Source organism: Mizuhopecten yessoensis, unplaced genomic scaffold (assembly GCF_002113885.1).
Source record: "Mizuhopecten yessoensis strain PY_sf001 unplaced genomic scaffold, ASM211388v2 scaffold8195, whole genome shotgun sequence".
NCBI lineage: Eukaryota > Metazoa > Mollusca > Bivalvia > Pectinida > Pectinidae > Mizuhopecten > Mizuhopecten yessoensis.
Window position 1 is genome coordinate 46588 of NW_018407426.1, and position 13137 is coordinate 59724.

A 13137-nucleotide genomic window follows, 5' to 3' on the forward strand; every position below is an offset into this window, starting at 1 on the left:
TTTTTTGTCTAATTTAAAGATATGGATTGAGTCAAAGCATATGACGTTTTAATATTTAGTCGTTTACCAGCAATGAAGACAATTGCATTAAAACCATCACGCTGAGCTGGTTTATGTTAATGATTGGCCTACATATTATGTGCACATTATGTCAAATCATTGACAATATACATCGTGTTTCGTAGACAAAGCTCTACTCTAAACACTCCAAAGATGTCTGACGTGATAGAGTGAATCAGAAACGTTCCTGTTGAAATACTCAACCACTAACCGACAGTACTAACCATAAACATTTAAGAATCACCAAAATGGCCATGTGCTCATAAAGAAAATAACTTCCTATATATAGACATATTTACAAAATTAATTTATTTATCACAAGGATACAACAGAAGCAATGCATGAAAAAAAGGAAATGCATTTAGACAGTGTCTTTATGCTTTAGGAAATACATAAATACCACTGAGAAGCATTTCGAGGGGATGTTATTGGAGAGCGTTAAACACATCATAAATTGTTTATTTCTCATTCTTCGAAGATATCAAACGTGCTTTTAACATTCAAACATGTTTGGACAATGATGAGCTTTTCAATACATTGTTACCAAACCGTAGCATTCTGTAGTTGAGATATCCTCCCGTATAGGTGATGATTTGAAGTCGCCAGATGATGCAATCCGATTTGTTCTTCCAGTCACGTGATTCTCAGCTTGATCGCGGTGGACAGTGTAACTCAAATACGTTGAAACCTGTTGTCGGTGCTGAGGAGGGTGAATGGTTGTTAGTCGGGCACTCCTGTCTATTAGGGCAGTGACACCTGGTACACAAAAATACAGAACATATTTAATGAAACTAGCCTGACAAATGATCAGGACAAAGCAAAAGACATTTGGGAATATAATACTAAAGCTGTTGTTTTGTGGTTTTCAATAAAAGTAAAGATTTTCTTCAAAGATGAGTTTTGCAACCTTAGGGTAACTTTTGTGATAATTTAATGAAAATTTTAATAAAATATTACCTACATATACAATTACGTGATGAGTGACGGGTGGTGCTATTTTTAGACCGCATATATAGTATGTCCAAATTTAGCGGTGATCAGGGTGTTTTCGATTACAAACTGCCCATTTCTATTTCAACAAATTTTATTGCTTAGAAATCAAATGGATTGGACAACAGGCAAGCCTATATATTAGCCCTCTCCAATAGGTACCACATCCATACAAGTATGAGTGAAAAAGGTAAATAGTAGATATCATATGGACAATGATGTATATATATATTAAGAGAAATAAATTTTAGAATGAAAGCATTGGTTGTAGCATAACATAAACATTCAGAGAGTAGAATAATTACTTCGTGTATCGTTTTATAATTAAATATGTAAAAACTGCCCATACAAAATATCGTATGTTGTATCCTCTATACTCCATGGGTGACATTCACTTTCGCTCTCTGCACCCCTGAAATATGTCATAGCAAAATTGAAGGCTCAGTTTGCGCCACCTTGCTGATTAGACAAGAAGACTAGTTTGATCCTTTGATGTATCTCGCGGTCGCGTAACGGTAAAAATTGACTGGCTTTGAAGTCGGGTGTCGCTTCTCTGTAATCTTCAAAGGACAGGTATCAGCCTAGTGATTAGTCGGTGTTGTTTTTACCTGGGACCTTAGTCAAGTGCGTTCAATTTAGCTATGGCTTGTAAGAGTGCGTCAATGGGCGCAACCCCTGGAGTATCGAGAATGCAGATGTTGATATTTTAAATTCTTTGCAAGTTGCTTTTCAAATGGAAGAAAAAGGAGTGTTTTTTTTATAAAGATTTTGAACTCGATTTACGGTTTGTTAACGCTTAGGTTTTTAAATAGCTTTTTAATGAATATCCTATTACGCATGATTATTTTAAATAGTATTTAGTTAAGTTGTTTATGTAATTTAAGAGAGCATCCATGTATTGCTTTTTTTCATTATTAAACTAATCGAGTATCGGAGGGCTAAATTAGTTCGAACAAAACTGTTAGCTTTCTTGCGTGTTTGGTCTGTATTTAAGAAAAGCCTCAACATTTCATAGGAAAGAAAAAACCAATCGCAAAGCGTGTTTCTGTATAGAAATGTCATTTGCATTTTCTTCATTTCAATTCAATTCTAATATTAAAAAGAAACAAACGTATTCGTGTTGTTTTGATCAATTAAAGAAAGTAATAGATGAATTGAATAAATGGTCTGGGTAAATGTGAAAACCTTAATGTAAAAGCATATATAAAACAGAAGTATTTGATAAAAACACTATTTAAATGTTCGATGGTGTTTTTATTTGTAAAGATACAAGCTATATACATGTACAAAACAAATATTTGCCTCTTCATTGAACAAAATATTCATTGTGACAATTAGAATTGTCATATCACGAAAATAAACATTTGAAATATGTTTTCATCAAGATTTATTAAACAAATTTATAGCTACAAAATTTAGACTGAATTAATTTTGCGGCTGGTAACCTTATCTATTTCTTTCTAAATCATTTTTTATCATATGTTTTTACATACAGCCTGCATTCCTACTGTGGTTAAGGGTATCTCCCATCCAAAGTTGTTAAAACAGACATAAAAAGCTTCAATTTATACAACTTACAACCAAATGAAACCAAAATATTTGCGGCCTTAATGCAACGAAAAAACATCATGTTTGCAGCATGTTTATATTAGTAAAAGAGCGACAATTTTCTCGTTGTGTGGCATTCGTTAAATTGATTATATAAATAAAAACTGTTAATCAAATGTGATTTTTCACATTTGAAGAAAGATAATTAAATTTTACTCTATGTTTCTTTCTGGATTGAACCGAATCAGAGTGTAAAGGGTTTTGAATTGTATAAGAGTTGAAACAATTTTAGTACGAAATATATTATATAGTTTCATTTCGGAGATTATTTCGTTAAGAGAGTGCTGTATACACGTGGTTACTCTTTAAATGCATCAATAAGGAGTAGAATGTGATTTGTTTGTATGCATGGCGGTGTGAATGCAAGGCGCTTAATACGTGTAAAGATTATTGCAGTACCATGAATACCAAATATGAAATAAAACATTTTGCCAAATTGATTAAATTATTAATTAACATTCATGTTTTAAAAGAGGAATACTTAAAAAGGGGGTTTAAACATCAATGTTATATATGTTAAGTTTTATATAAATATATCACCTCAGCATCTGTTTTAGCTAACACTTACGTGCTCAAAAGGTAGGCACATGTTTCATCCGGAACGAGAAGGTCTTGTCTCCACTCACACACAGCATAGCCACAAGCCATACTGGCTGAGCACATCACCTCGTAAGGTTCAAGGTTCAAGCCCTAAACGCAAAAACAAACTACGATTTACTCGCACCAGGCCATGAATTATAAAGCAAACTACACAATGCTGACGCCAGAACCAAAATACTAAGCTAACTTCGCGCTTGTCATAGTATTACGAGAAACCGAACTACGTCCAATAGCCAAACCTCATCAAGTAGGATTCTGGATTAAGGTTTTAACACACACAAAAACTACATATTATAAGCGCTAAGGCTTAAACACAAAAACAAACTAAATTAACTTTACAAAGCCATATGGAAGCATTCTAAAGCCAAGGTCTCAATTCAAAAGTCATCCGGTTCTTCCTTTAACTGGGGTTAAAGGGATTTTCGCTTTCCCTTTAGATACCATTTGATTCCCAGTAAAAAAAAACATGGATTCTTCAAAGCTAATAAAGCCATTCATGGCAGCGTGATTGTGTTTGTTTTTAGATTCCCAGTATTGGTATATATGGTAAAAAAAAAATTGATATATCGACCGTGTACATGTTGTACTTAGCTCTAAGGGTTGAACAACACCCAGGGGGTAATTCTGGTAACATAACTATGTTCATCTTTCCATGACCAGCAACTGTATATATGGCTATTAACAGGGAATTTCAATCTTTTCTTTGTTATGAGTCGGGGGGCTTTTCCCGAGGGATAAGACCGCACCACAACATAAAGCCTAGTAGTATACATATGCAAGACCACACACTTGTGTTTTTCTAACGAATCAGAACCCACTCATTTATTGCGCGGACGTATATATGCGTCCGCGCAATAAATGAGTGCTTTCTGATTCGTTAGAAAACCACAAGTGTGTGGTCTTGCTTTTATCCCCTATCTTCCGTATTTGGTAGAGATCGATACAAAGATTTTATAAACTTTGATATATTTTGCAAATACCGGGAACTTTTCAGTTCGCCATGACAAGGGGATTCCCATAAAAAAAGTAGTTTCGGCTAGTAGGTAAATACAACATTCCGTATCGCACGTGTGCAATACAGAACGTTGTATTTCATGGTCTGAAAATTGCCTGTATTACTATAACAAGATTCAACAGATATGTGATAAATACATGTATTCGTCTCCGCACACCTAGCAGAAATAATCTAAGTTTAAAGATTATCATGTAGGCTGTTTCGAAAATTTGACAAAGACTAAATCTACAGAAACTGGAATTTAAAATTTCATATTTTCATACTTCATTTATTCCAGATAACAATTTATTCAAAATAACCGATGAGGCCGAAATTGACCCTTAACGCCCCTAGTCCTTTGGTTACATCCTTACTGAAAATGTTTTTATTTGATTAATTTACTAACTGATTAACCTTATTTCAAAATTAATGTAAAGATTACAGAAAAAAATGCCTTGCACACACTGAAACTGTTCATTGCAGTACAATCAAAATCACGAGATTAACAGTGTATGCCCATTCCGTCTTTGCGTATTGTAGTTATCTTCTCTTGTGAGCAGGTATTTATTGTTACGTCATTTGTTTGTGAGAGTAACGTCATCAATGTTTGAGAAAACGACGTAATTTTCTTGCACAAACCAATGACTCACAAAAGAAGATAACTCTGCAATTGGCAAAAACGGAATAACACATATATCAATTACTTACCTCCTCAAAACGTCTGGGAGCAGCACGGGTACGTTCGATCTAGAAAAGAATGAATACGTATATCAAATGAATGATTTTTAAGCCATCAAGTGAAGATTTAAGCAGCAACATTAACATGGTATAATTGCCTAAATGATCATACTTCAATGTGTTTTTTTGTCTTGCTATCGACATTTACACCTTTATAAAACAGGTAAGATATTAAAACGTTTACATCTGACAGTTGAACTTTTATAGTCTACTGTAGGCAATAATACATATACTAGTATATATTATGATGCATGAAAGGGATGAATAACCCTTTCTCAAAAAGTTTCACCAGATTTAGTTTCCATGGGTACCTTTTCCCTTGAAAAAAAAAGTGAAAAATTAATTTACACGAAGGTGTACTTTGAAGCAGTAAGTGCATGTACTAATACTTAAAACAGTTCATAGATTTTCGTTACTTAGATAACAATATTAAGTGGACAAGTACAAATTACCACGGTAGGCCTCTTTATTACATTTTTACCAGTGAAATATTGAAAATACTTCATTCAATGAAAGAGATATTTTTTACTAGTGAGTAATATCATTTTTCTGTTTGAAAAATCAAAACATTGATTGCAAATTACCATTGGGAAAATTACATATGGTATACATGGTCAAAGTCTGGTAAGCTTAACAATACGCAGGCCTCGAGAAAATCCGTCAAAGACATCAGCCCATGGCCACGGGGCACTCGTGAAAAATATCAAAATATTAGCCACAATCGTGAACTATATATGTTATTACTGAAGACATCTTTAGATATACTCTATTCATAACTGTATAATGCAAATTGTCCATTACATCTACGCACTAATATGCTCCAATAAAGAGATATCGAACATCGCTAGGGTCCAATTACTTACACAATCCCATGCCATTCATAGGTTAATAGGCTAACAAGAACACTCAAACAATGACCAGTGGTTGACCATCAGATCAATGGGGGAATCCAATGGTTCAACTCGTTTACAGCCCAGCAGGTGGTTATGTCACAACTCTACACCACCGACGAGCCTTTGATTTATCAGTGTTGTGGTAAACAGAACGATTGTAATCATTTAACAGTTTAGCGACCATTTAGGCAATAACAGCTGCTGTATGTATGAACACTGATATACTATATAAGTAACATAAAAACGTGTGAAATTTTACTTCATCGGCACGATTGAACTGAGTAATTTGATTTAGGTTGAAATCAATAAATATGCTGTTTTATGGTAGAGAATATAACATATGTTGATTACATCTATTCTACGATTTAGCATAGATATATATGGAAACGATTAGATAACATTTTGTTCAAGTTCAAGTTCAAGTTTATTCATTTCCTTAAGCTTTACAGCTCGTCAGTTGTGTATATATACAGTGCAACATAAAGTAAACAACTAAACAACAACACACATACACACCACTTCCGCACCTTCTCCTAGAAGTGTAGAGACATATCTAACTGCTAAAAATAATGTAACTAATAATAGGATAATATCTGATGATAAGGACATATTATAGTATTACTGACAAACACTGGATACATTTGACTTAATTCAGTAATTTTGTCGTCTTCTATTAGCGATTCTTACATATTTGGCTAAATTAGTTATTTCCTTCTTATTTTCAGTGTATGTCTGATATAGAAAGGTTTAATAAATGAATTGTATAAATCGGAATAAAATGAACATTTAAGAACAAAATGAAATTCGTCTTCTACATCATTAGTTCCTTTGTTCAATACCTTGGTATCTACCGGTTTCTACTTTAAGTTTATAAGAAGATGTTCTGATCCTTACTAACTCAATTATGCACGTGCTAGTATATACTAATTTTTTAATGGATTAATTTTCCGTATTGTTTGATTTGTTCTGCTTTTTTCAGTATTTGTCCGACCAAAGATGCATAAGCATTGTAGCGGTTTACGATGTATTTATAGATGGTATTCAACTAACGTAAATGACCTGTTTCGAGGAGAATAGGTACCGACTTGACGGAAACGTATATGTACTTAGACAATCGTGAGGGCCGTGGACAGAAAATTAGGTTAAAGCATGTGCTGTAAATAGTTACTTCAGTTGGCTTTCCGCATCGACTACCTATAACCACCTTGCTTATCATTTTAAGTGGTTATCAATATCGTGAACTATTTTTCATTACATTTCAAATATTAAAAAGATATATATACATTTTAATGTTATTTTTATCTTACATTGTAATAATTAAACTTTTTATAGTCCCCATTGCTTATTAACCCTGACGTTTCAGGCATGCTTGCATATACCGTGGCTTTTACTATTTTTGTCTTTTATATGTTGCAAGATGGACATAACACACATACAGGTGGACATAACACACATACAGGTGGACATAACAGACATACAGGTGATTGTAAATTTCAAGTTATTTGGTAATAGGTACAGAATGCCCAAATTGAATTACAATGCAACAATGCAGCTGAGTCGTCCCTTTAAAAATCATTGGTGATGAAATAGGCCAAAAAATTGGAATTCCAAATCGGTCTAAACTACTGTTAAAAAGCATAATATCAAACTATCAATATATTTTACTCATTTTTGAACTTATTTACAACATCATTAAATTGCGTTTGAAATTAAGAAACATAAAAAAGAACAATGTATTAAAATATATATATATTTTCTTAATGTGAACGTCAGTTAATCAGCCAAAACCAACTTACTTTTCTATATCCGGTTGCATAAGATGACACTGATGCTGATAATGATAATATTATCATGGCGACGATAGTTGATGAGAGTACCAACATTTTGGACAGCGTATAGTCGGAGCTGTTGCTGAATCGGTTCTGTTTCCACACGACACTATTGCTGTTGATGAGTATGGCCAATACTGGTCAATAACTGCATTTTATACACACGAGATGCTGGTGAGAATATGACGTCATTACAATTTTCTAACACCTCGTCCACGCGCAAGTGGTCGCCTCTATTTCCTTACCGTGGAGAAATAATTACCGATTTGACAGAATCAAATGGACTCCCGTTTAGTTTCTGTGATTTCCATTATACCAATCTACGGGAGGTACCGAAGTACACCAGTTCTGGTCATTGGTTCGGCTACTTCCATACAGCCGGTCCTGATATAAAACATTTTCAATAAAAAGGAAACACTTCTTTATAAATCTATTTTCAATGTCTTGTTCTGTATATGAATCTTCTGTGGCAGATGCTTTGATAATTCAGTTGGTTAGGATTTTATTTCGTAATCACGGCTATTTGACTACATAGCTGACACTTTTATCTTTTAAGAAATAGCATATATTGGAGCGTTCACAACAGTAACGTTACATTGAATTAGTTAAGCGTAACGTTCATTTTACATATAAAGCATAACATTTAATAAATCAAAGTTAATCTGTTTTTATTTGTTGCTTTTTATTAAATAGACCTAAGCGTCACCACTAAAATGAATTTCATTATATTAAACAGAATGAAACCCCTCTGCCTACATTAATAATATTATATTAAACACAATGAAACACATCTGCTTACATTAGTTACATTATATTAAACAGATTATATTACATCTGCTTATATTAGTTGCATTATATTATACAGATTATATTACAAATGCAATGAAGAGTTTGAGTTTGATATTGATAAATGGCAGAAAATACTTAAAATTCCATTTACAGTCACCAAAACTCAAAATTGCAGTGGTTTCAAGTTAGAATTATACACCATATTCTAGTAACTAACACTTTTCTTTTCAAAACAAATGTACATCCTAGTCCCTTATGTAATCTGTGTAATATGGAAAGAGAAACTATAGTTCATTGTTTATGGGAATGTCAAGAAGTGCAGGGACTACTGCAGAGACTTGAAACTCGTTGTGACATTCTTCTAATCCCTGTTTTAATAAATAAAGAATCGTTACTTTTTGGAATATTATCACCACGAGCGAGTACTGTTGATAATGGAATTTTAATTCTCATCAAACACTATATATATAAGACTAGATGTCTTAACAAATCTTTGAGTCTCAATGCACTTATCAATGTCATCAAAGACCATTTCTTTATTCAGAACTATGTTAACAATAGTAAAAACAGTTACATAAGAAGGAAGTTTGAAATTGATTGGAGAAAACGGAAACCTATCCTGGAATTATAACCTGTCATCCTATAAATATGTATTTTTTCCTGAATCCCAAGCCTTGACTTTGCCATTTTTCTTTTGTTCTTTAAATTACATATGTACTTCTGAATAAAGTAAAACTATTTACATGTATGTGCATTATTATGGGACTTCTCTCTCTGTCTCTCTGTCTCTCTGTCTGTCTGTCTCTCTCTCTACAAGTCTGTTTTCTCTGTGCGAATGTCTGTGTGTGTGGTTGCATTTTGTAAGCAGGTTAGTATGATGTATGTGTGTGTGAGGTGTACAAGTGTGTGTGAGGTGTATGTTTATCAGAATATATGGTGGGATGAGTATTTGTGTATGGTTGTCAATATCTATTTTTATATATATAAGAACATATAATGTAAAGTTAAATATGGTTTATTATGGGACCCTTATTATGAAGAGCCCTATGAAGGGTAAAAGCAGCTAGTTTTTTAGTCGGTCGTTAATCTTATTTTTGTATATGTATACATTGATGGTAGCAATGATGATACAAGATGATTGATGTATTGATGATTATTGAGGATTCATCTGTTGATGATGATGATGATGATGATGATGATAGATTGATAGAAAGATAATGATGATGATGATGATGATGATGATGATGATGATGATGATAGATTGATAGAATGATGATGATGATGATGATGATGATGATGATGATGATGATGATGATGATGATGGAGTGATAGAATGATGATGATGATGATGGATTGATAGACTGATGATGTTGTTGATGATGATGATGATTGATAGATTGATAGAATGATGATGTTGATGATGATGATGATGATGATGATATGATGATGATGATGATGATGATGATGATGATGATGAATGATGATGTATTAAGATGATAATGGTGTATTACTATTGTTGATGATTGACACGGCTGATGATGATATTCAGTCACGATGAGGATGATGCTGATGAAAGATATGACGATGCAAAAGACAAACCATGCAAATGGGAATTGTATGTATGTGGGTGTATGTGGTGTTTATGTATTTATGTAATAAAAATGTCTTTAAAAGTAAACAAATTATAAAAAAATATATACAAATGCTTATATTAATAACATTATAACAACAAATTATATTACAGCTGCTTTTATTAGTTACATTACAAAACAGTTTATAATATACAACATTTGATATAGCGGCCATCTATCTTACATAAGCCACTATAAAGCGCTTTACAGTACATAGATATACAATAAATACAATTATCATATACATTAATCAATACAATTTTAATGAATTCGCAGTAGCACCTTTTAAGGCGCTTACTACTTAATCATATGCAACCTGGCTAATAGCTCCCCATGTGTGTATGCATGTGTGTGCGCTGGAGATGAAATGTGTTCTGTTTGTAGTGGGACCGTGCTTCCAACGGCATCATTTATTGTGTCACCTCACTTGAATGCTACATCACAGATTGTTAGAAGTAGTTGATGGAACATGTATGTAATCAATGAAAGTTCAAACATTTTTTTCACTAAATAACGTTGCAGATATCATTCGGTTTATTACGCGGACGCAACATCCGTAATCACGCGCACATTAAACTAGTGTAATATGTTAAATCATCTGTGATATCACAAGTGTTTTATTTTCATTATTACCTCAGTTATTTGGTATTGTGTCTTTATTTGGGACCCTTGTAGAGGAGAATTTAATGGTCACGATAAAAAAAACATTAGCAAAAATAGGAAAAACTCTAGAGGAACCGTAGTTAAAATGTGTAATATTTCCGAATTAACCAACATGACTGCCAAAAATCTCGGATATATCATCTGTTATGTTATCTTCGTTGTATATAATATTTATAGACTGTTACATCAGAGCTATTCTCATCATATGAATCTGGTGTACATTTTTGTAATACAGACCAGATAATACAACCTCATGTAACAAGTTATTATGATGTCATGATATTTTAACGTCGCGATGCTGACTACATGCATTTAGTAAAAAAGGTGATTTGAAAAGCTTGACTGGGAACAGATAATTTCTAAATCAAAATTTAACATTATTCCTACATTTTCTTGCTTATGTGATAAAAAAATTCATGAAGTTGTTTCAGTTTCGTGAAAAAAACACTATTCTGTTTAGTTTGGCAGAACCTCGCTTAGATAAAAACATGTAGACTCATGATCATATAATATGAAAATCATTAAGACACACAGACAGACAGACAGACTCACAATATGGATCATAATGCTCGCATATTCGAGAAGTTGGAAAAAATTTTTTATTGACTTAACTTCTGTGAAACCCAGTCTCACCGATATCGTAATTCTATGTCAATTATTCATATCTTTTGTTTTAAATTTACAGGCCTTATATTATAACTGTGAATCGATTTCTGTGCTGAAAAAAACACCTACATCACTGCACAAATCTTGCAACGCTAACGGAAACCACAAAAAGATAATCATGTATGCATATTTATGTATTCTTGATAGGTCATCTAATAAATGTAAATAGATTGCAGAACTCCATCAGAAAAAAATATATTGTTATGCATGGCAAACACCCGAGTTATGGTCCTACATCATCCTCGATATCTAGGGGTTTCGCTCACGTTCGCTCTCTGAATCCTTGGAATATGTCGTAAGAAAATTGAAGGCTAAGTGTTTACCACCTTGTTGATGAAACAAGAAGACTAGTTTGATCCTTTGATGTACACCAAAAGAATCTCGCGGTCGTGTTACGGTAAAAAAATAACAGGCTTTGAAGTCGAGTGTCGCTCCTTTGTAATGTTCAAAGCATAGGTATCAGCCTAGCGATTGGTCAGGTGTTTTTTTTACCTGTGACCAATCAAACAGCTATCTTCGAGCTTTCAATTTTGCTATGACACATTCCAGGGGTGTAAAGAGCGAAAGTGAGCGTTACCCCTGGATATCGAGGATTGGTCCTACATGTGTATAACACGGAATAGGATTGCAGACAAATAATCGTAACGCGCTAATGCGCGTTATTCATTTCGTCTGCAATCCTGTTCCGTGTAATTTATATAGTTATGGACATCTCTTTGATATATATATAGACATACTTAAACATACATCATTTCAGTGTGTATGCTGTCACACGTGTAATGACTTTGTGAATGAAGAACGGTTTTAGTATTTACCAGAAATGGACTATTGTATAACTGAAGTTTATGAAAATCAACAAATGTCGAAAAAAGTCATTATAGACCTCTTCAACAACAACAACGATAGATACGGACAGGTTCTGACGTCAATCGCTGTTTAAGCCTTTGTCAAACCTGATTACTTTCATGCACACCTGAGGTTATTAAAAGGCAGGTGTGTAAGTTAAAAATACATGTATCTGTTAATCAACTGATTGATAAACACCTTTTCGTCAGTTTGATTTGTTGAAATCCTGACCTATATAACATGATGGTAGGAATATTTGCGTTCTTTGACTGCGATTACGTACCATTCTGGATGCTTAAATTTTACAGCTGACTTGTTTGACTTAAACAAAGAATTAAATTAAAATCGCTCAATTAAAAAATGTGTTGTATTATAAAATAAATTTGGTTCGAGTGCTGTAAGCATAACTGTAACTTTTTTTCATAGAAATAGGCAAAGCAAATTTTGTAAACCAGATGTCGAACACTTGACGGGCTAAAACAATTAACACCTGTGGTAGAAAACGAACGTAAGAAACACACGCTGTTGTTTGCAATTTTAAAATCTAGTAAAAGAAAAACAATCAATAACAGAACACATTACATCTCCAGCACACACGCAGGCACACACACATAGTGAGATATTAGCCAGGTGGCATAGGACTAGTAGTTAGCGCCTGATAAGGCAGCTCCTGCGAATTCCTCAAAATTGTATTGATTAATCTATATACATGTACTTAATGGTATTCATTGTATATCTATGTACTGTAAAGCGCTTTAGAGTGGCTTATGTTAGTTAGATAGGGCGCTATATCAAATGTTGCATATTTATTATTTATTATTATAAAATGA

General features: G+C 33.3%; 1 protein-coding gene across 1 annotated transcript; it reads right to left on the minus strand.

Moving 5' to 3' along the window:
- Positions 1-354: 354 nt before the first annotated feature.
- Positions 355-7824, minus strand: LOC110455328. The gene is made up of 4 exons (XM_021505408.1): positions 7680-7824; positions 4961-4999; positions 3227-3348; positions 355-816 (listed from the first exon to the last, which is right to left on the minus strand). The coding sequence occupies exons 1-4, from the start codon at positions 7764-7766 to the stop codon at positions 705-707; spliced, it is 360 nt and encodes a 119-aa protein (XP_021361083.1). The 5' UTR covers positions 7767-7824; the 3' UTR covers positions 355-704.
- Positions 7825-13137: the final 5313 nt, after the last annotated feature.